This window comes from Crinia signifera, chromosome 5 (assembly GCF_055691185.1).
Source record: "Crinia signifera chromosome 5, ASM5569118v1, whole genome shotgun sequence".
Taxonomy (NCBI): domain Eukaryota; kingdom Metazoa; phylum Chordata; class Amphibia; order Anura; family Myobatrachidae; genus Crinia; species Crinia signifera.
In genome coordinates this window covers 81725961-81750243 of record NC_139221.1, presented here as the reverse complement: position 1 = coordinate 81750243, position 24283 = coordinate 81725961, and the positions used below count along the sequence as shown (strand labels likewise).

General features: G+C 45.0%; 1 protein-coding gene across 1 annotated transcript in view; it reads left to right on the top strand.

The window, feature by feature from the left end:
- The window catches only part of THOC1 (THO complex subunit 1), a 36478-nt gene extending 19463 nt beyond the window's left edge, over positions 1-17015 (top strand). The window contains exons 19-21 of the mRNA XM_083187545.1: positions 15078-15225; positions 16160-16244; positions 16549-17015. Coding sequence (XP_083043671.1) covers positions 15078-15225; positions 16160-16244; positions 16549-16844 — 529 coding nt within the window. The 3' untranslated portion in view covers positions 16845-17015. The remainder of the gene's footprint in view (positions 1-15077; positions 15226-16159; positions 16245-16548) is intronic.
- The last annotated feature ends 7268 nt before the right edge of the window (positions 17016-24283 follow it).

Below are 24283 nucleotides of genomic sequence, written 5' to 3'. Positions count from 1 at the left end.
TAGAGGCTTTACCTTTCACCGGGGAGGCTCTATTCGGTGAAGAACTAAATAAGTGGATTTCACAGGCAACTGCTGGAAAGTCCACTTACTTGCCGTCTGCCCCTCCACCCCAGCGGAGAAATTATTCAGGGCCCTCCTTGCAGTCCTTTCGGACCGCGAGGTTCAGGTCCAGAGGCCGTGGAGCCTCAAATGCAGTCAGAGGCACAAGAGGCAAGTCCCGCAGAACCCAGTCAGCAGTCCTGCCCGAGCAGGCTCACACCTCCACTCAGGAAAAACCCTCAGCATGACGGTTCCCTTCCTCAAGGGGGGGACATTCCAGTGGGAGCACGTTTACTTCATTTCAGTCCGGTTTGGCGGGCCTCTGCCCTGGACCCCTGGGTGCTAGAAATAGTGTCTCGGGGATACAGAATAGAGTTTGCCTCTACCCCGCCTCAAAAATTCTTCAAATCAGCCTTACCAGCTTCACAAGAATCTCAAAGGAATCTCCTGGAGGCGGTTCGGAAACTAATAGATCAGGCTGTGGTAATTCCGGTACCTACCCATCTCAGGGGGAAGGGATACTACTCCAACGTATTCGTCGTACCCAAACCAGACGGTTCGGTACGCCCTATACTGAATCTTCGGTTTCTGAACATGCATCTCAAGACCTTCAAGTTCAAGATGGAGTCCTTGAGGGCGGTCATTTCGGGATTGGAGGAAAGGGAGTTCTTGGTGTCGTTAGACATAAAGGATGCCTACCTTCACATCCCGATATGGCCGCCACATCAGGCCTATCTTCGCTTCACGATTCTAAACGACCACTACCAGTTCAGGGCTTTACCGTTTGGCCTGTCTACAGCCCCTCGGATATTCACGAAGGTCATGGCAGAGATGATGCTTCTACTCCGCCGGGCCGGAGTGAATATTGTGCCATACCTGGACGACCTTTTAATAAAGGCCCCTACCAGAGAGTTACTGGAGGAGAGTGTCAGCACCACCTCCAGGATCCTGTCAACCCACGGATGGATACTGAATCTAAAGAAGTCGCAGCTAGTACCATCTCAAAGACTTCTCTTCCTAGGGATGATACTAGATACGGTGGCGCAGAAGGTCTTCCTGCCAACGGAGAAGGTTTTGGCCATCCAAAGGATGGTGCGGTTGGTTCTGAAACCGCGCAGGATATCTGTCCACTCCTGCATACAACTACTCGGGAGGATGGTAGCAGCATACGAAGCGATTCCCTACGGACGCTTCCATGCGAGGACTTTCCAACTGGACCTCTTAAACAAGTGGACGGGTTCCCATCTCCACATGCACTCCCTAGTCACTCTGTCATCGGAAACAAGAGTCTCTCTTCTGTGGTGGCTGAAGTCATCCAACCTGCTAGAGGGAAGGAGGTTCGGAGTTTACCCATGGGTACTCCTAACAACAGATGCCAGCTTGAAGGGTTGGGGAGCAGTAACCCAGGGAGTTCACTTCCAGGGTCTATGGTCAGAGCAGGAGGCCTCCCTTCCCATAAACATTTTAGAACTAAGAGCAATACACCAGGCCTTACTACAGGCCTCCGATCTGTTGAGAGGAAGGCCAGTTCAAGTCCAATCGGACAATGTCACGGCAGTGGCATATATAAACCGCCAAGGGGGCACAAAAAGCAGGTCTGCCATGAGAGAAGCGGCAAAAATTCTAAGGTGGGCGGAAAGCCACGCAGAGGCCATATCGGCCATCTTCATTCCGGGAGTACAAAACTCACTAGCGGATTATCTCAGCAGACACACTCTGCACCCAGGGGAGTGGAGTCTACACCCTCAGATATTTCAAATGCTGGTGGACAGGTGGGGGTGCCCTCAGGCAGATATGATGGCCTCACAAATGAACAAGAAACTGCCGAGATATTGCTCCCGAACGCGGGATCCTCTAGCAGTGTCGGTGGACGCACTGACGGCGCCATGGCCCTTCAGCTTCATTTACCTGTTTCCTCCCATCCCATTGATCCCGAGAATTCTCAAGAGGATAAAACGGGAAAGGGTTCTGGTGATCTTCATTGCCCCATATTGGCCGCGCAGGACCTGGTTTGCGGACCTTCTGTCCCTGTCTCTGGAAGACCCTTGGCCTCTGCCACACCGCACAGACCTTCTACAGCAAGGGCCGTTCATTTATCACGACTTACGTCGGCTAAATTTAATGGCGTGGAGATTGAAAGGGAAATCCTAGCAAGAAAAGGCATCCCAAGTGCCGTTATTCCGACTATGCTCCAGGCTAGAAAAGTAGTCACTTCAAAGCATTACTACAGAATCTGGAAGCGGTATGTCTCTTGGTGTGAAAGCCATAAATTTTCTCCTTCGGAATTCAAATTAGGAAGATTCCTTAGGTTTTTACAGGCTGGTGTTGATCTGGGCCTTAGGCTGGGATCCATCAAAGTCCAAATTTCTGCGCTGTCTATATTTTTTCAAAGACAGTTGGCGACTCTCCCAGAGGTGCAGACCTTCATCAAGGGGGTCCTACACATCCAACCACCTTTTAAAAGTCCGGTGGCGCCTTGGGATCTAAACCTAGTTTTGGAATTTCTTCAATCATCCTGGTTCGAGCCTTTGAAGTCAGCAGAAATAAAGTTCCTTACATGGAAAACGGTGCTGTTATTGGCGTTAGCATCTGGCAGAAGAGTCTCCGAGCTGAGCGCACTATCTTGCAGAAGCCCATACCTAATTTCCTCTACCTCCCCATGGCAGCCAACTCATGGGTTAAGTCCCGAAGGGTAGTACTCTGGAAGGAAACAAAAAAGAACACTGGCCCCTATATAAGCTCCACCTCCTTAGGACTCAGTGTCTTTTTTTTTTCCTTCCAGGGTAGTGGAAGCCGGCCGGAGGGAGCACGCTCGCACGCACCGGGGGGCGCATCATTAAGGCGCCGATAATCTTTAAAAACGGAGCATGAAGCTCCTAAAAACGGGCCAGCAAGCTCTTTGAAGCCAGTGAACGGTGAGAGCTGATAGACTGCGGGGAGCAGTGAAGTGTACGCACGCAGTATTCCAGCAGACGGTAAGACTCCGCTGACAGCATTAGCTGGAGGAGTTACCATCATCCTTACTCTGTGTTATTTGCTTTAGCTGCAGGCTTAAAGCTGTCACTATGGATGAGGGGAAGAAGCAGCACAGAAAGTCAGGGTAAGCCATAGATAAGCACTGGTTGGTGAAGCAGTTCGGGTACTGACTGTGATATATGTGTTTTAGGTCAGACACAAGCAAGGGGCAGGCTGAGGCAAAGGCCAAGCACAAGAAACACCATCCTGCCAAGTGCAGTTTGTGCGACAAGGCCCTGCCGGATATGTGGATAGGCTCCTCGTGTAGCGCCTGCAAACTAACCCAACAGATGGGTATGCCCCAGATGACCGAATTGGTGTCCATGCTGAAGACAGCGTTGGCGGACACGTTTATGACAAAGCAGGATGTGGAAAAAATGCAGGCAAAAAGGAGCAGAGCTGAGCTCTCAGGGGGATCCCAAGACTCGGCAGAGGGACCGGCATTCAGAGAGGAGGAAATGGAAGAAGGAGAGATAGCGCAGGATAAAGCAGAGGCTGACTTTAACCCAGTGTTATTGGAGAACCTGTTGGTTCTTATCAATAAGTCTCTGAAAATAGAAGAGACTCAGGGGGAAGAGAAATTGCAGGACCTGCTGTTCCAGGACAAAAAGAAAAAAAGTAAAACGTTTCCGTTAACAAAGGCGTTGAAGGAAATGGTGGACGAAGAATGGAGGCACCCGGATAAAAAGGTGGCGGTGCCACTGAGGGTAGCCAAGATGTATCCATTCGAGAGTGAGCAGGTGAAACACTGGGAGGAAGCCCCGAGGGTTGATGCGGCGATTGCAAGAATTTCCAAAAAGACGACGCTCCCTCTGGAAGACGCGAACAATTTTAAAGACGCGATGGAAAGGAAGATGGAGGTCAGTCTGCGGAAGCAGCATGTCACCTCGGGGGCAGCAATCAAGGCGGCCGCAGCCATGGCGGTAACAGCCAGGGTAATGAGGTCCTGGTGTCATGACCTAGAGTCAGACACACTGGATGGAATTCAGAGGTCAGATCTGATAAAGACCATCCAGAACATTCAGATTGCCGTGGAGTTCATGTGTGATGCGTCTGTAGATGCGGTGAAGTTAGCGGCAAGGTCAAGCGCCACGATGGCAGTAGCAAGAAGAGCGCTCTGGCTTAAGCCATGGGCAGCAGACACACAGTCGAAGCAGAAACTGCTGGCCCTACCTTTTCAGGGTCAGTATCTATTTGGCTCCAAGCTGGATGATATCATCACCAAGATCTCGGGCGGCAAGTCGGTGTGGCTGCCGCAGGATAAGGGGAAAAAACCCTTTTTCAACAGGTCGCTTAAATTCCAGTCGCAGGACTTTAAGGAAGCAAGGGCGTATAGACCGGGGAGAAGCTTCAGAAGGTCTTGGGCGAATCAGAGCTTTTTTCGAGGCCAAAGGGGCAGAGACGGAAGGTATTCCGCAAAGCACTCTACCCAATGACGCCAGAGAGACAGTTGGGGGCAGACTGCTGCAGTTCAAGCAGATTTGGTCCCAATCCGTCCAGGACAAATGGGTACTGGACATAATAGAATCCGGGTACAAAATAGAGTTTGCGAAGTTCCCCGGTTACTGGAGGACGGAGTCTCCAATACCCCGGGAGCCGAGAGAAAAGGCCGCGTTACTGGACAGTTTACAAAAAATGATCAACCAGAAAGTAGTGATCAAAGTGTCAAAGGAGCAAGAATGGAAAGGTTGCCAATCAAGATTTTTTATAGTCAGAAAGCCTTCAGGAGGCTTCAGAACGATCCTCGATTTGAGAAGAGTAAATGCGTTCATCATAACGAAAAAATTCAGGATGGAGTCACTAAGGTCTATCCTACCGGATATTGTGGAAGGGTCGTTTCTGACCACAATAGACCTTCGGGACGCATATCTGCACGTACCAATATACGCAGGGCACCACAGGTATCTGAGATTTCGTCTTGGAAATGTAACATATCAGTTTGTCGCCCTGCCTTTCGGCCTGGCTACGTCCCCAAGGACATTCACAAAGGTGCTGGTGGTGTTGGTCGCCAACCTGCGGCAGCAGGGGATCTGCGTGTGGCCATACCTCGACGACTTGTTGATCATGGCCAGGACAAGGAAAGAGGCAGAGAGGAGTACGTCCCAAGTAAAGCAGTACCTGGAACAACACGGGTGGTTGATAAACCAGGAGAAGAGTCAGCTCGTCCCGGCAAGGGCGGCAAAATATCTGGGTGTCTGGATAGACACGAATCGCATGACGATCAAGCTGACGGAGGACAGAAGACAGAAGCTAAGACGCGAAGTATCCTCTCTCCTAAGCAAAAAGAGCATTTCGTCAGGGGACTGCATGAGAGTGCTAGGGCTCATTTCGGCGGCTCTAGATGCAGTGCAATGGGGCCGATTCCATATGAGGGCTTTCCAAGGCTGTTTTCTTATGCAGTGGGACGGCGATGGAAAAAACAAGTCCCAAAGGATTGTCCTGTCGAAAAGGGCACGTCAGGATCTAGCATGGTGGTCGGACAGACCGAGGCTAGAAGAGGGGAGAGTGTTCGCGGTGTCAGAACAAAAAGTGGTGACCACGGATGCCAGCCTGACAGGCTGGGGAGCGGTCTGTGGAGAACAGATGGTTCAAGGGGTCTGGACCCAGGAAGCAAGAGCCAAGCACTCAAACGTCCGGGAGATGAGGGCAGTGCTGATGGCCTGCATACACCTACAGAAATGCCTAGTGGGAAGAGACGTTGTCGTGAGGTCCGACAATCAGTCGGTGGTGTCTTACCTAAACAGGCAAGGGGGGACAAAGAGCCGAGAGCTCATGTCGGAGGTATCGGAAGTAATATCTTGGGCAGAGAGCCACGTAAACAATCTCACGGCGGTGTTTGTGGCAGGCAAGGAGAACCTGCAGGCGGACAGCCTCAGCAGGCAGCTTGTGCAGCCGGGGGAATGGGAGTTGTCCCCGGAAGTGTTCGAGCAAATCGTAAAAATGTGGGGTCAACCTCAGGTGGACCTCATGGCCACCAGGAGAAACGCAAAGCTCCAGAGATTCTTCTCAAGGCATTGGGAGCCGGGGGCAGAGAAGCAGGATGCACTGACATCAGTGTGGGAAGCAGAATTTGTGTACGCGTTTCCACCCTTCCCAATTATAGCAAGGCTGCTGAGGAAAATTCAACAAGAAAGAGTGACCGCAATAGTGATCCTTCCGTACTGGCCAAGGAGACCGTGGTTCTCCAAACTGCTGGAGATGTCGATAGCAGACCCATGGCACCTGCCGGATCTGAACAACCTAATAGGTCAGAACAGGTTATGGAAGGCGCAGCCCTGCACCTGGAAACTGACGGCATGGCTGTTGAGACACGTATGTTAGAGAGGAAAGGTTTTTCCAGTAGAGTGGTAAGGACCTTGCTCGAGGCCAGGAAAAAATCTACGTCCATTACGTACCATAGAATTTGGAGGAGGTACGTGGAGTTCTGTAAGTCAAGAAACAATCAGGCAAAGGAGATAGGCGCGGTGCTGGAGTTTCTACAGCAGGGTCTGGACAGGAATTTGTCCGTTAGTTCAGTTAAGGTGCAGGTCTCGGCTCTGTCGGCCATGCTGGACTGGAGACTGGCAGATAATAAGTACGTTCAAAGATTTATTCAAGCAGCTAAGAGGATAAAGCCGTCATTCCATAACCCGCTGTCACCTTGGGACCTCAATCTGGTCTTGAACGCGCTAGTAGAAAATCCTTTCGAGCCTATGCAAGAAGTATCGTTGAAACTGCTTACTATGAAAGTGGTGTTTTTAGTAGCTATCACATCTGCAAGGAGAGTATCGGAACTCCAGGCCCTTTGGGCAGAAGAACCCTTCTTGAACTTTTTTCCTGATAAAGTAGTTCTAAGAACGAATCCGCGGTTTCTGCCCAAGGTGGTGTCCACCTTTCATATTAATCAGGAGATTGTCCTGCCCTCGTTCTACACAAACCCCGCTAACTCAAAGGAAGAGAGACTACATACGCTAGATGTGGTTAGGGCGCTAAAAATATATTTAGAAAGGACCAAATCTCACAGAAAAACAGAAAGGTTGTTCGTGCTTACCGAGGGGAAGAATAAAGGGCAGGGGGCCAGCAAGACTACGATCTCAAGGTGGATCAAATCCTGTATTCTGGAGGCGTACAGAGTTAGGGGTCAAGACCCGCCGATGGGCTTGAAGGCTCATTCAACGAGAGCAATGTCGGCCTCCTGGGCGGAGAAGGAGGCGGCGTCAATTCAGGAGTTATGTAAAGCGGCATGCTGGGCCTCAGTACATACCTTCACCAGACATTACAGAATGGATGTAGCGGCGTCGGCGGACGCCCGGTTTGGTAGGAAGGTGCTGAGCGCAGTTGTTTAAGTAAGGTGATGTAACCTTATTTTCATTATTTTCATTATATTATCAGTATTGTGTTATTATGCCCACCCAGTGTGGTAACTGCTTGGGTATTACCCATGAGTTGGCTGCCATGGGGAGGTAGAGGAAAGTACAGATTCCTACCTGTTAATATGCTTTCCTCTACTCCACCATGGCAGCATTATCCCGCCCGGTTGTTGGTGGTTATGTTTTAAGTTGATGTATAATGGTGTGTTGTGTGCTATTTAATCAAGACACTGAGTCCTAAGGAGGTGGAGCTTATATAGGGGCCAGTGTTCTTTTTTGTTTCCTTCCAGAGTACTACCCTTCGGGACTTAACCCATGAGTTGGCTGCCATGGTGGAGTAGAGGAAAGCATATTAACAGGTAGGAATCTGTACTTTTTCATGCAGACAGAGCTGAGTTGCGTACAGGGCCGAAGTTCCTCCCGAAGGTGGTCTCGGCTTTTCATATTAACCAGCCCATTGTGGTGCCATCGGTTACTACTGGTTCTTCCACACCTAAGGCTTTAGATGTGGTTAGAGCTTTGAGGACTTACGTTTCTCGAACAGCTCGTACAAGGAAGTCTGATGCTCTCTTCATTCTATATGATGCTAGAAAGATAGGATGTCCAGCGACAAAACAGTCCATCGCCAGATGGATTAGATTAACAATTCAGATGGCCTATTCGCAGGCCTCGATTCCTGCTCCTGCCTCCATATCCGCTCACTCTACCAGGTCGGTGAGTGCCTCGTGGGCGGCTGCTCGGGGGACTTCATTACTACAGTTGTGTAGAGCAGCCACCTGGTCGGGAAACAATACCTTTGTAAGGTTTTACAGTTTTGATACGCTGGCCTCAGAGGATCTACAGTTTGGAAACTCGGTGTTACAGGGACCTCAGCACTCTCCCGCCCGTTGTGGGAGCTTTGGGACGTCCCCATTGTCTACCTGAACCCCAGTATACCCTAGGACGTTAGAGAAAAGGGGATTTTGATTACCTACCGGTAAATCCTTTTCTCGTAGTCCGTAGGGTATACTGGGCTCCCACCTCTGTGCTTCGTTCTACTGTTTGGCGTGTTTGACTGACTGGTTTCGTCAGTGTTATGCTGTTGGTAGTTAAAGTTAAAGTTATTCCTCCTCTCATAGTATGACCGTCTCCTTCGGGCACAGTTTTCTAAACTGGGCTGTGGGAGGGGGCATAGAGGGGAGGAGCCAGCACACAGGATGTTAATTTTTATTAAAGTGCACCGGCTCCTTTGGACCCATCTATACCCCATTGTCTACCTGAACCCCAGTATACCCTACGGACTACGAGAAAAGGATTTACCGGTAGGTAATCAAAATCCCCTTTTTTTTTGAGTGCTGTGGGGTCTTTTTTACATTTTTTTTTTTACACACACTGTGATTTTGTGTGTGTCCTGTGGCCACTGTGCGCTGATCAGTGACGTACATCACTGATCAGCTTTTTCGGCACAGGGTTGATCTATTTTTTTTTTTTTTGGATCAAATTCCTGTTGCCTTTGAGCGCTGTTCAGTGACGGACGTTACTGACCAACATCTGTGCTCAATTTTTGGCGCAGGACCTTTTTTTTTTTTTTTTACCCCTTCCATTTTTTTTTTTTTTTTTAACCCCTTCCATTTTTTTTTTTTTAACCCCTTCCATTTTTTTTTTTTTAACCCCTTCCATTTTTTTTTTTTTTATTTTTTTTTTTCTGCACTACATACACACTACACACTACATACCCCCCGGGTTGAAATAAAGTTTGTACCCCCCCCTACACTATACACGTGTTGAAACATTTCACTACCAGTAACACAAAAATATAAATGGCATCCCAAATGTCATCCCAAATGTCGTCCCAGTCATCCAGGAGAATGTATTCGGTGGAGGAGGCATATGCCATGCTTGCCTCTGACTCTGACACAGCCAGTGAGGCAAGCGGGGAATTTGAAGGATTTGTCTTAAGCTCCTCTTCCTCCTCTGATGATGAGGGACCCCCTCAAAGACGCCCCCGTAGAGCAGCTGAGACCCCCCCCCCCCCAATAATTGATCTCGTATGGACCCCACCACCAGACAATTTTGAGCCCCAGGTTCCTGAGTTTTTGGCCATCCCAGGAATCCAATTTGATTCAACAGGTCTCAGAGAAATTGACTTTTTCAAATTATTTTTCTCTGATGATTTTATAAATTTAATGGTGGACCAAAGTAATTTATATGCCCAGCAGTTTATTGCTCAAAACCCCACGTCATCATTTGCTAGGTGGACCCCTGTAGATGCAGTAGAGATGATGACGTTTTGGGGTCTGGTGTTACATATGGGCATAGTAAAAAAGCCACAAATTAGGCAATATTGGAGTACAGATGTTCTGTACAGCACCCCATTTCACCGTATGGCCATGCCCCGGGCTCGTTTTGAGGCAATCCATAAATTTATACATTACACCGATAATGCACAGTGCCCACCCAGAGATGATCCCACCTTTGACAGGCTATTCAAAGTCAGGCCGGTCATTGATCATTTCAGTGCCAAATTTGCAGAGCTATACATCCCTGATAAATGTATTAGTATCGACGAGTCCCTTATACATTTTAAAGGAAGGGTTAAATTCCGCCAGTACCTTCCCAGTAAGAGGGCAAGGTATGGCATAAAAATGTATAAGCTGTGTGAAAGCACCACAGGGTACACCCACAAGTTTAGGGTATATGAAGGGAAGGATTCAAGAATTGAACCGCCAGAATGCCCCCCCTCCCTCGTAGGTGTTAGTGGAAAAATTGTCTGGGATTTAGTGCACCCCTTCCTGGATAAAGGTTATCACCTCTATGTGGATAACTTTTACACCAGCATCCCCCTGTTTAAGGCCCTTGGTTCAAGAGGTACAGCAGCTTGCGGTACTGTGCGCAAGAACCAAAGAGGCCTCCCCAAAACGCACATTGCCCAAGTACTAAGAAGGGGTGAAAGCAGGGGAATATGCACCGAAAATATGTTGTTGGTCAAATATAAGGACAAGAGGGATGTCCTTATACTGACAACAATTCATGGAGACAGTACCACCTCCATCCCTGTACGAGGTACCAGTACCCACACCTCAAAACCAAATTGTATCCTAGATTACAATAAGTACATGGGCGGAGTGGATCTTTCAGATCAGGTACTGAAGCCGTACAGTGCCCTGCGGAAAACAAATATCTGGTACAAGAAGCTGGCCGTGTATATCATCCAGATGGCACTGTATAACGCTTACGTGCTATTCCGTTCTACCGGCCAGAGGGGGACATTTATGCACTTTCAAGAGGAAGTCATAAAGGGCCTAGTATTTGGGAACCAGCAGGCAGAGGGCCCCAGTACTTCTAGTACTGGCCCCCGTATTTTACCAGGGCAGCATTTTCCCAACGAAATCCCCTCCACTGCAAGAAAGGGCAGGACACAAAAAAGGTGCAAAGTTTGCTATAAAAAGGGAATAAGAAAGGAAACTATTTTCCACTGTGAAACTTGCCCCGACAAACCCGGCCTATGTATGAAGGAGTGTTTCAAAATATACCACACATCTATGGATTATTAGGTTCATCATTTCACCGTGCTTCGGGGGTCTTGCTAATGCCATATAGCACCCACCATTCATTCCACCAGAATCTGAGCTGCAAAATCCAAAAATCACTCCTTCCCTTCTGAGTCCTGCCATGCACCCAACTGGTATTTTTTGGTCACATGTGAGGCATTGCCGTACTCGGGAGAAATTGGGGCACAGACTTTGGGGTGCTTGGTCTCCTTCATTCCTTGTGAAAATGAAAAATTTTGAGCCAGAACTGCATTTTTGTGTAAAAAAAATGTAATTTTTCATTTTCACAGCCCAGTTGTACCACAATTGGTGAAACCCCTGGGGGTTTGAAATGTACACTATACCCCTAGATGAATTCCCTGAGGGGTGTACTTTGCAAAATGGGGTGACTTGTGGGGGGGTTCCACTGTATTGGTAATGCAACATAGCACCCACCATTCATTCCACCAAAATCTGTGCTCCAAAATCCAAAAATCACTCCTTCCCTTCTGAGTCCTGCCATGCGCCCAACTGGTATTTTTTGGTCACATGTGAGGCATTGCCGTACTCGGGAGAAATTGGGGCACAGACTTTGGGGTGCTTTGTCTCCTTCATTCCTTGTGAAAATGAAAAATTTTGAGCCAGAACTGCATTTTTGTGTAAAAAAATGTAATTTTTCATTTTCACTGCCCACTTGTATCAAAATTGGTGAAACCCCTGGGGGTTTGAAATGTACACTATACCCCTAGATGAATTCCCTGAGGGGTGTACTTTGCAAAATGGGGTGACTTGTGGGGGGTTCCACTGTATTGGTGCTTGGGGGGTCTTGCTAATGCGACATAGCACCCACCAAAATTCCACCAGAATCTGAGCTGCAAAATCCAAAAATCACTCCTTCCCTTCTGAGTCCTGCCATGCACCCAACTGGTATTTTTTGGTCACATGTGAGGCATTGCCGTACTCGGGAGAAATTGGGGCACAGATTTTGGGGTGCTTTTTCTCCTTCATACCTTCTGAAAATGAAAAATTTTGAGCCAGAACTGCATTTTTGTGTAAAAAAATGTAATTTTTCATTTTCACTGCCCACTTGTATCAAAATTGGTGAAACCCCTGGGGGTTTGAAATGTACACTATACCCCTAGATGAATTCCCTGAGGGGTGTACTTTGCAAAATGGGGTGACTTGTGGGGGGGTTCCACTGTATTGGAGCTTGGGGGGTCTTGCTAATGCGACATAGCACCCACCAAAATTCCACCAGAATCTGAGCTGCAAAATCCAAAAATCACTCCTTCCCTTCTGAGTCCTGCCATGCACCCAACTGGTATTTTTTGGTCACATGTGAGGCATTGCCGTACTCGGGAGAAATTGGGGCACAGATTTTGGGGTGCTTTTTCTCCTTCATACCTTCTGAAAATGAAAAATTTTGAGCCAGAACTGCATTTTTGTGTAAAAAAATGTAATTTTTCATTTTCACTGCCCACTTGTATCAAAATTGGTGAAACCCCTGGGGGTTTGAAATGTACACTATACCCCTAGATGAATTCCCTGAGGGGTGTACTTTGCAAAATGGGGTGACTTGTGGGGGGGTTCCACTGTATTGGTGCTTGGGGGGTCTTGCTAATGCGACATAGCACCCACCAAAATTCCACCAGAATCTGAGCTGCAAAATCCAAAAATCACTCCTTCCCTTCTGAGTCCTGCCATGCACCCAACTGGTATTTTTTGGTCACATGTGAGGCATTGCCGTACTCGGGAGAAATTGGGGCACAGATTTTGGGGTGCTTTTTCTCCTTCATACCTTCTGAAAATGAAAAATTTTGAGCCAGAACTGCATTTTTGTGTAAAAAAATGTAATTTTTCATTTTCACTGCCCACTTGTATCAAAATTGGTGAAACCCCTGGGGGTTTGAAATGTACACTATACCCCTAGATGAATTCCCTGAGGGGGTGTACTTTGCAAAATGGGGTGACTTGTGGGGGGGTTCCACTGTATTGGTGCAACATAGCACCCACCATTCATTCCACCAAAATCTGTGCTGCAAAATCCAAAAAACACTCCTTCCCTTCTGAGTCCTGCCATGCACCCAACTGGTATTTTTTGGTCACATGTGAGGCATTGCCGTACTCGGGAGAAATTGGGGCACAGATTTTGGGGTGCTTTTTCTCCTTCATACCTTGTGAAAATGAAAAATTTTGAGCCAGAACTGCATGTTTGTGTAAAAAAATGTAATTTTCCATTTTCACATCCCAGTTGTACCAAAATTGGTGAAACCCCTGGGGGTTTGAAATGTACACTATACCCCTAGATGAATTCCCTGAGGGGTGTAGATTGCAAAATGGGGTGACTTGTGGGGGAGGTTCCTAACTTTTAGCATCTTATGGTGCCTAGAAACCTACATGGTGCCTAAAAAAAAATCTCATAAAAAGGAGGCTCCAAAATCAAGTAGGTGCTCCTTCTATTATGAAGCCTGTGGTTTGGTCAACGTGCACACTAGGGCCACATATAGGATATTTTTGAAAACAAAAGAGTTGGGGGAATCAATTTTTAGTCACATTTCTCTAGTAAAATCTACTGTATTCGTTAGAAAAATGTATTAAAATTGAAACTCTGCAAAAAAAAAAGAAATTTTGAAATTTCACCTACACTTTGTTTTAATTCCTGTGAAACACCTAAAGGGTTAACAAACTTCCAAAATGCTGTTTTGAATACTGTGAGGGGTGCAGTTTTTGAAATGGCATCATTTATGGGGGTGTCTCACATACAAGTCCCTCAAAGTCACATCAGAACTGAACTGATCCCTAAAAAAATCAGTGTTTGAAATTTTCTTGAAAATTTGAGAATTTGCTATTCATATTGTAAGCCTCCTAGTGTCCAAAAAAATTAAAAGGAAGTTGAAATAATGATGGAAACATAAAGTAGACATATGGTCTATGTTAGTTATTAACTATTTTGAGTGGTATGATTATTTGTCTCACAAGCAGAAAATTTAACATTTTGCAAATTGCTAAATTTTCCATTTTTTCACGATATTTTGGTATTTTTCACAAAAAAACACAGACTGTATCGACCCAAATTTACCACTAACTTGAAGTACAATGTGTCACGAGAAAACAATCTCAAAATCACTGGGATAAGTAAAAGCAAAAAAAAGTTATCCCCACTTAAGTGAGACATGTCAGATTTGAAAAAAAGGGCTCTGTCATGAAGGCACAAACTGGCTCTGTCATGAAGGGGTTAATGAGAGGGTTATTTTGGGCCAGATGTATCAAGCTTCAAAAGTGATGAAATGGAGAGTGATAAACAACCAGCCAAACAGCGCCTACATGTCCTTTTTCAAACGTAGCCTGTAACATGGCAGTTGGAGCTGATTTGCTGACTGTTTATAGCTCTTAACTGTCTTATTTTTGGCACTTAATGCATGTCCAACCGCTGTATACTAGATCGCTGGCTGTCTAGTCAAAATCGCTCTGAATGTACACCCCTTTTAGAACCAAACCTTCCTCAGCACAAGGTGTCCTCTAAAATCTATTAGGCTTTTGTGATCAGGAGAAGTCAGACCAGGGAGAATGGCCTGCATACAACTAGACCATTGCTAGGATCACATGAGGTTCCTGAGAATGTGTGGCCATAGGAAATGGCATGTAACAAGCATCCCCCTATTGTTACCATCCCACTTGGGGCACCACCATTGGGAAGAGGGGAGTTCCTCTGAAAAACAAAGCTTTCTTTCTAGGTCTTAGGTTTTAATGGGCTGATAATGACCAGTCATTTTAGGCTTAGTTCTGAGTCATGTAATAGAATGACCTCTATATGGTGTGTTCACATTTATAGTGAACCTAGTCCATTTTTTGCTTATTTCTACTAACACTGTCTTGGTACATTGGAAACCTTGTATTTTTCTGTGAAATAGTGAGTCCATAGGTTAATGTTTTATACACCCGAAAGCAATTAAGTCAATGTTAATTAATTACAATTCTTGAACTTTGAGATCTGTTACCTCTAAACTGACGTTTCTGGATGTGGCTCACTTTACCGCTGACCCCCTCCATCTCTTTTTTTTGTGTGTTCCTTGTGGACTGCAAAAAAAAAGTTTCACGTATAAATGAAATAAATGCAATTTTTATCAGTTTACGGTCTCTGTTGTAACAAAATGTTCATTTCCAGAGTGGTGAACAACTCTAATTATGGCTGGAGAGCACTAAGGTTGTTAGCCCGTAGAAGTCCCCACTTCTTCCAACCGACCAACCAACAGTTCAGGAGTCTACCAGAATACCTGGAGAACATGGTTATCAAATTGGCAAAGGAATTACCGGTAAGAGAACCTTGTTTGTTAATACTTGTGGCAATGCAATACAATGAACTTGCCACAAATAACCTTTTACCTTGAAAGGTAGTGTAACAAGGCGAGTGTGGAGCATTTTTTTTTTTTTTTGCTCGGTGTCTGCAATACTTATGTGCTTCATTAAGTGCGTGGAAATTGTGATATCTTCCTCACGTCACATTAAAGGTCTGAAGATGCATTTTATTTTTCAACGTTTTATTACTTAAAAGGGCTAGGATGGCTCTATCTGTAATAGGGTTAAGTGAGCCAGAGCTGACCGGCTTAATCCTCTGCTAATCCCCTACTGTATTGTTCTATGTATTGTATTGCAGCTGGGAACAACAGATGATAATGAGCCTTGGTGATCTATCCAGAGAAGGCTAGTTGAAGAAGGCTCCATCTGTAGCACTTATTGCTACTCAAATGGTCATTCAACCATCAATAGCAAATCCCTTATAATCAACTAACTGCTTCAGACTTATATTTCAACAAATATTGGGCCTAATATAGACCCATTCGCTGCCTAAGTAAGTGCCGCCCCCTGCCCACCCCCTCCCTCCCCTACCCATGCGAACACCTCAGCGAGATTAATACTCAATGAATGCGTTCTGCACATGCGCAAATAAGACCCCCACCATCAGAATGGGCCCCGGCCAATCAAAATTGAATCACCCCCATTAAGTTATTAACATGAGGAATTAGAATTCCCGACCTTATTGCTGTTTTAATTACTCCTGCGGACAAGTTCATGTGAAAGAACTGTAGATTTAGCATAATGAGAATTCTGTCCATCTCATATGATATAAAGATGTTCTAAGATGTTTAGGTTATCTGACAAGAGGTAATATTTAGAATTTGTGCACTTATTGCATACATACAGTTGTTTTCTTCATAATACTCACTTTCTGACATTGTATATTGTTAGCCCCCATCAGAGGAAATAAAAACAGAAGACGAGGTGGAAGAGGATGATGAAGATAATGAATCTTTATTAAAGGAAAACAATGAAAGTAAGTATTTGTGCATCTACCCATTGTGGAGAGTTTTTTAGTTGGCTTGTTATATCCATAATGGAAAAGGAAGGAGGCTGTGCCCACTAATTATAAGTATAAATGTGGTTCTACATTGTTTTCTTGCATCTTATTGTAACTGGATGCATGGACTCACATCAATAATGAAGGTTTTGTGTTTGCTCCCAAAACATTGATTTACAAATTGATTATTATTGCTCTATTCTTAGAATTGAAAATGTAACATTGCTGTAGAGATGGATCATTTTCAAAGTAAAGCCATGCATTTTGTGTAATATTCCAGGTCCGGAAGTCCTACAACAGAAGCCTGTCACTGGGGATCTGATTGAGTCACTGGCCAACAAACTGGGAGAGCAGTGGAAGACCCTGGCCCCTCACTTAGAGATAAAAGACTTAAACATTAAAGCGATTGAATCTGACAGCGAGGATGTGAAGATGAGGGCCAAACTTCTTTTAGTGGCTTGGCAAGATCAAGAGGGAGCTCACGCAACTGCTGAGCATCTGATAACCGCTTTGAATCAAGCTCAGTTAAGTGAGCTTGCCGAAAACTTGACCAATGACACCGAAAACGGAACATAAGAACAATGGGATCTGGATGTTTTGAGGCAACTGAACGGATTTTAGTCAGCGGTCACTGGTAACACAATGCAGTCTTCTTGCTACAGGCAGTGTAGATGATTTTGTAGATTTTTTTTTTTTTAAAGAAAGTACTGTTGGGTTGATATGGATACAATAAAGAATCTTCCCACAGTTTTCACCTTTTTATTTTAGTCTTTGAGTGCATGTAATATGCCATGGTTGGGGTTGGTTTATTCTTTTAATATATTTTATCATTGTTGGATCTGTTATTTTATAACCAAACCTCCGTTCCCAAACAAATGTTTAGTCTGTAAATGAGATTTTAGTGCTTTGTATATACATTAATAATGGGATGTCCTGTATTTCTCTTCCTACATCTTGAGTTTTATACATGGAGTTAGGAGGGGGGGGGGGGTGCATAATAGGCTAATTAAAAGTGCTAATGCCTTCAAACCACACTAACTATCCCTGTACCTAATTACCATTATAATGGGTTAGAAACCAGGCTGGAGTCACATACCGACATTAAACTTGAAAGGAGTTACATTTAAGGGTAAAGATAGACATATGGAATCTATAAGGTCATAGATAGGATGGAAGCAAACACAGTTCTGGCCTTCATAGACCCGGATCTCCATATGCCCATTTGGGAAGGCCATCAGTGCTGTTAAGGTTTGCAATTGGGCATATTCATTTCCAGTTCACAGCACTGCCCTTTGGTCTAGCTACAGCTCGTTCTGTTTTTCCAAAAGTCATAGCAGTTATGGCAACTGTGGTCAGGAAGTAGGGAATAAAGATGATTCCTTACAGAGACGATTTACTGTTCAAAGCAGAATCGGGAGAGGCAGTTCAGTCAGCTCTTTTAAGTACTGGAAATGTTACAGTACCATGACCTGGGTTATCAATTAGAAGAAATCTAGAGGTTGAATCCCAGCCGCCTAATAGAATTTCAGGTTTAAAAATTTGATGCCGAAGTCACCAAAGTCATTTTGACAGTGACTAAGATTAGAAGTAAGTAAACAGAGTTTTCGGACACCAAAGTCCTTCAGTTCTTTGTTGCATACTCTTCATTCAAAACTATCCAATATGCTATAATATATTCAGAATGTTTGTTATACATTTTAAGGAATTGGTCAAAATGAATCCATCAATTATCAAATCCGTTTGTTACCCTGTCACCAGAGCTAGGACAGTCTCTGAGGTGATGGAACATTGTGTAAAACCTGAACAAAGGCAAACGTTTTCTTTCCCTAAACTGAATAGTGATAATCACAGTTGCCAGTGTCCAGGGTTGGTGGGCGGTCATAGGAAAACACAATTTGCATGGGCTATGGTCTCAGAAGAAAACAAGGCATCCCACAAATGTGTTGGGACATGGGTAGATTTATTAAGAAGTGTTTACCGTTCTTTATGAAGTGTGTTCCGCTTCACCACTTTATGGTCTCCTCAATGTATGATCTGCTTGTTGTACATTATCCCCACCCGAGAGGGATACGCTTCCTCCCATAACAGATGTGCGTTCCCCCTGCTGCCAAGTACTGTGCATGCGCCGGTTACCTTGTCCTGCGATGTGTACCTGGCGCATGCGCAGATACATCCATCGGACGGCGGGGATCAGCAGGCGCCGGAGAGAGAAAACTGACCAATAAAGTTTTATTCTAATGGAAAATAAAAATTCAGTTTAGACTACACAGCGCCAGAAATATTTGGCGCAATGAACAGGAGAAGTGCGTGGCTACCCAGGAGCTTCATACATAAGGTATGAGGCAGGCGCTCACTTTCCACTAATGTATATCCGTTATCCCACCTCCCCTGCATCGTGGGTGTGATAGATCAGGGGAAGTGCTATCCCTGCCTTAACGCACGTGGATAGCGCATATGCCCCTGATCGGATAATAAATCTACCCCTAAGAGTGGTTCTAAACACATAAAGGAAGACACAAGACTTTCTGGTAAAACCAATAACTATTCAATTGGACAATTCTACAGCAGTAGCAAGGATACATCCCCAAGGGACAGGGAGTTTCATATCCTCTCCTGGGCAGAGACCAATGTACCAGCTGTATCAGCAGTCTTTATTCTAGGAATAGAGAATTCAGAGGCAGATTTCTTGAATTGCCCAACTTTTCCCAAAAGAATAGTCTCTGCTTCTGGAAGTGTTTTGGAATTTGATGGAGATATGTGGATAACAAGTAGATTTGATGGTGCTCAGATTCCATAACAAAACAGACAGGTTTTGCAGATTCAAAGATCTGTTAGCAATTTAAATACTAGATACAATGGTAATATTTCATCTGGAATACTGTGTGTATTTTCCCCAAATTGACCAAGAACAGTGCAGTACATAGACCTAGTGAAAACAGCCATTGGGCGATAAGGCAGGCTCCTTTTATGTCAGCATCTGCTGTCACAGGGTTCGTGTCAAGAAATTCAAAGGATAAATCTAATGGCATGCCTCTTGTAGTCCAGAAGAAAGATACAGTAGTTGGTATGATTAAAGCCAGGAAAAAGGTTTTTTTGCAGATAAGTGATTCAGAAAAAAGGAGCTATGGATTTGTATCAAAAGAAGAACATTTCACACTCTTCTTTTTCCATTCTCTAGAATCCTGTAATCCTTACAACTGCAGGGATCCAAGCGTGAGGTTTTTTGGGGGGTTTTTTAAAACAATTTTTATTGAATTTCTTAATAAAACAACAAAATGGGAAACCTAAAATAGGGGGAATAGAGCATGTAAGATGTGTACTTAAAAAGAGGCGAATTATACTCACTAATAATTCCGGTACTTGTTTCCTAGCACGGCCACAATCTTATGGATCGTGTACCTTTTAAGTTAAGGTACACGATCCATAAGATGGACCCGATTTCCTTTGAAATCCGGTCCATTTTGCCGGCTAGGACACAATATCGGGGGCATCGCGTCGGTCGGGACCATTAACATTGGTCCCGATGCGACCGACGCGATGCCCCCGATATTTCCATAGGCTTCAATGTTAAAAAATATTTTAACATTGAAATCGTGTCGGGAAAGGTAAAATATCGCGGGCATTGCGTCGGTCGGGACCATTAACATTGGTCCCGACGCGATGCCCCCGATTTTTCCATAGGCTTCAATGTTAAAATATTTTTTAACATTGAAATCGTGAAAAAATGTGAAATGGGCTAATATGAACCATTTCACATTATAGATGTCCCCGTCGTCACCCCACGATAGACGCCAACCCGAAGCGTGGCGAGCGCAGCGGTGCGCGTCCTCCGACCTTTTCATTCCCCTACTATCCACGTCGGCGTGGAGTTGAGAATAGAATAGTGTGGCGAGCGCAGCGAGGCGAGCGCACGCGTATAACTTCACAGGTATACGCGTCCCCTCGCGGGGCTCGCTGCGCTCGCCACACTATTCTATTCTCAACTCCACGCCGACGTGGATAGTAGGGGAATGAAAAGGTCGGAGGACGCGCACCGCCGCCCCTCGCGGGCTCGCTGCGCTCGGCACGCTTCGGGTTGGCGTCTATCGTGGGGTGGGGTGTACGCCGTTAAATTTGGGGGGGTTGGGAATATTTTACATTGAATCCAATGTAAAATAGGGTCCCAGGGACCCGATTTACATTTCATTCAATGAAAAAATCGGGTCGAAAATCGGTCGGTCGCGTCGATCGCATCGCATGCGACCAAATCGCATGCGATGCGATCGACCCGATTTTTCCGACACGACCACCCCGATGTAAATCGGGGTGGCCGTGCTAGGAAACAAGTACCATAATTCCTTTTTCTTCCTAAAGATCCCATGGCAGCCATAACACTATGATGTTGCCCTTCCCCTTATAGATCAGACAGGATTTTTTTTCCTCTAGGACCGCCCACCTTGGGTATAATAGACCCCTCCTCCTTCTCCCCTGTGTCTTTTGAGTGTCTCCGTAACAATGGTCCCTAGAAAAAAAAAAAACATAGAACACAAGGGAGGGAAAACAGTGGCTGCCATGGGATCTCTAGGAAGAAAAAGGAATTATCAGTGAGCATAATTCGCCTCTTTCTTCTACGATCCACATGGCAGCCATAACACTGGGACATACCCAAGTAAACACACGGGAGGGCTAATACTGCTTGTAAACTATTAGAAGACAGTCAACCAGACAGTGCCTCCTTTAGAACATGCTTCCCAGAGTGGGCAAGAGAAACATCAAGCGCATAATTATTTGAAAAGGTATGTACTGAAGACCAAGTTGCCGCTCTGCAAATTTCCGTCCCTGAAACCTTCGCCTTATTAGCCCAAGAAGTGGAAACTGCACGAGTGGAATGTGCCTGTACAATAGGTGGTTCCATCTTGCCTTCTTGCTTGTAAGCAAATAGAATCATATCCCTGATCCAACGAGATATCGTCTTTCACAGGTGCATTTCCTTTCCTTTCTCCTTCTGGAATCACAAACAGGTGTTTTATAGATCTAAAGGTTTTAGTTCTTTCCAGATATATAGATATAGCTCTGACAAGATCTAAGGTATGCCATTCCTCCTGTCCTTCATTCTGTGGCTCTGGATAAAAAATTGGGTAATGTTATCTCCTGATTAAAAGACAAAGGTAAGTTTGAGGTGAATGTGCGCTTGGTCGGCAGCCTTGTGGGGGTGATAATGATGGAGTGGTAACCCTAGAGACCACAAAAGACAGAATGCACAAAAAGGAAGAGTATCAATATCTCCTCCACTGGCGCGGAGCAATACGTCCCTATGAATGAAGGGGTGATCCTCTTCTCCAATTCTAGGGAAGGCTATTTCATAAAATACCGTACGCCCCTTATGGGGTGAGGGGGTTCCTCTTCTCCGAATATAATGAGCTCAGAACAGGTCCCACAGTGATGGAGATGATTGTGAATCCCTGCGTCCAGAAGTCCTCAAAGAAATAGTCCAAAACACTCCAAACGTGTTTTCGATTGCTGCCTGCAATCTTTTTCAATCTTCTTGAAAAAGATTGCAGGCAGCAATCGAAAACGCGTTTGGAGTGTTTTGGACTATTTCTTTGAGGACTTTTGGCACTTGATACCGATACCTGGAGGGAGCGTGGACTTTTGGTTTTCCCAGGATCAATCCCGCTCAGCTTCAAGCCTGTTGGAGAACTTTGATAATATCTTTGTTCTCCATCATACACGGTATTATGCCAAGTGGCTCCATTTGCCTTTTTATCTGTTTATGTTTATATGTTTAATAAATGGTTTTACACTATAACCCCAATCATTTCTCATTTTGGGTCATCACGATCATACACTGAGGCTATAAGGGACGCAGGGATTCACAATTATCTCCTGATTAAGATGGAAAGCAGACCCTACTTTGGGTACAATATCTGGGTGCGTTCTAAGTACCACTAACTGGCAATATAACCAGGTAAGGTTCTTCTATCCATAAAGCTTGCAATTCACTTACCCTTCTGGCTGACGTGATTGCCACAAGAAATACCACTTTCCAATAGTAATTTCAATGAAATCTCCATTAATGGCTCAAAAGGTTGTTTTGTCAAGACTGATTCTTTTTATAGCTGTATCAAATCTTTTTACCAACCTTTCCTCTGCCAATATTCTGTCCAGCAGCTTGCCGATATCTGTGCCTTAATAGTAGCCGTAGTGAGGCCCATCTGGAAACCTTCGAACAGGAATTGCAGGACCTTGTCAGTTGAAATAAAGGAGAAGTCTCCTATAAATTGTCCCCAATTAATGAATTTACTCTAAGTTTTGTAGTAAGCTAAAGAGGAAACATCCTTCAGCATAATTTCCAATACTTGTGGAGACAAATTATCAGAATCTGCCGTTCAATTTCCACACCTTTAGACACGTCGCTGGGTCTGGATGGAGCATGAGACCCTGATTTAACAGGTCTGTTCTGTTTGGAACTTCCCCGATTCATCCATGGAGTATTTTTCTAAACATGCCACATCCTCTGAAGATCCTTATTCCTGACTGAAATCAGCCTGGGACCTAGATCTCTTGGAAGTCTGGGATTCCAGAAATTCCTCCTTTGATACAAACGCCTGCTTCATCCAGGTTATGAGTTCCTTGAGCACATCTGTTTGCTCAGCTCTTTTAGTCAAATTAGTCTGCCCCACTTCACAATCTTCACGTAAGGAATTATTTTGCGCTGATGCAAATGACTTATCACATGACATGCAAGTAGCTTCAATAAGTTCTCTTTTTAACGGGTGAAGTAGGCACACTACAAGAAACAAAACTGCACTAAGTATCTAATATAAAAAATAAAATATCTAATGCCTATAACCAAAGGGCTTACCTCACAGGGGCATTACCCGGCTTGTGGGGAGATGGCACCTCCATGCTGGTATTCAGTCAGCTGCACACACCACAATTAGTATCCTGAATGAATCTCTTCCTCAGCTTGTGGACTTAAGTAGTGCACCTTAACCGCTAAAGGTGCCTCCCATTTGTTTCCATGGGGAAGCATTTCTACATGCACCCAGTGCCACCAGGCGGAAGTGAGGCGCGATCACACACTTCCGCCCCAAGCTCTCCAGCGTGCAGCCATGGCTTTTCAGCCTGGAATGCCGCTACTGTTATGTTATGTAAAGCGCTGCGGAATCTGTGTGCGCTATATAAGAAACTTAATAAATAAGGGGAACATTCCAGTGTTATGGCTGCCATGGGGATCGTAGTAGAAATGTACATACTGGTTAGAACTACATGTGGAAGTGTACTTCCAGGAATAAAAATGTAATGCAAATGACCATCAATCAGTTGACCCAGAACCAGGGGAGTGTAAAATTGTTAAATCCACCGTGAGGATACAGATGGAGGACTGTCACCGCTTTTCCTTATATTTTCCACAACTAAACCACTTCATGTGAATGGATGATACAGATGAAGAATATTTGCTGTCTGCAGTTTCAAATAGATAATATTTGTTGATTTTATTCTCAATAGTCACTAAGAAATAGCTGTCCCCAAATACTCCCCCACTTTGAAGGAATACGTCAAACCAGAGCGGCCACAAAAATGGCCAGACCACAATTCCTCCAACAATGTGAGACATCGGACCATCTTTTATGTGGTCACTCTGGGGTGAGTTAAGTCCTCTTGGACAATTTATAAAACTTCTCTGAATGATGAATGCATTTCGAGAGTTTTAAACAAGAATGAGCAATAGCCTCCCTTTTTCGTTTTACGTCAGAGAAATACAAAGGTCTTTTTCCCCTTTCTTGGTTTCTGAGAACAAATATTGCTACCACCAGGAGAGGCCTTCTCTAATTGAAGGAGAACGTAAGCAAGATACCAATATCTGAGGGCTAAGATATCTTAGTCTGCTTCCGGGGAAAACAGCTCACCAACCAGTATCATAACTAAATATTTGTAAAAATCTTGATTCAGTATATTATATTGTGTTTGAACAACAGAAAAAAAAAGGGTAAACTATAACAAGAAAGAGCACCTTTAAGAAAGGAGAGACC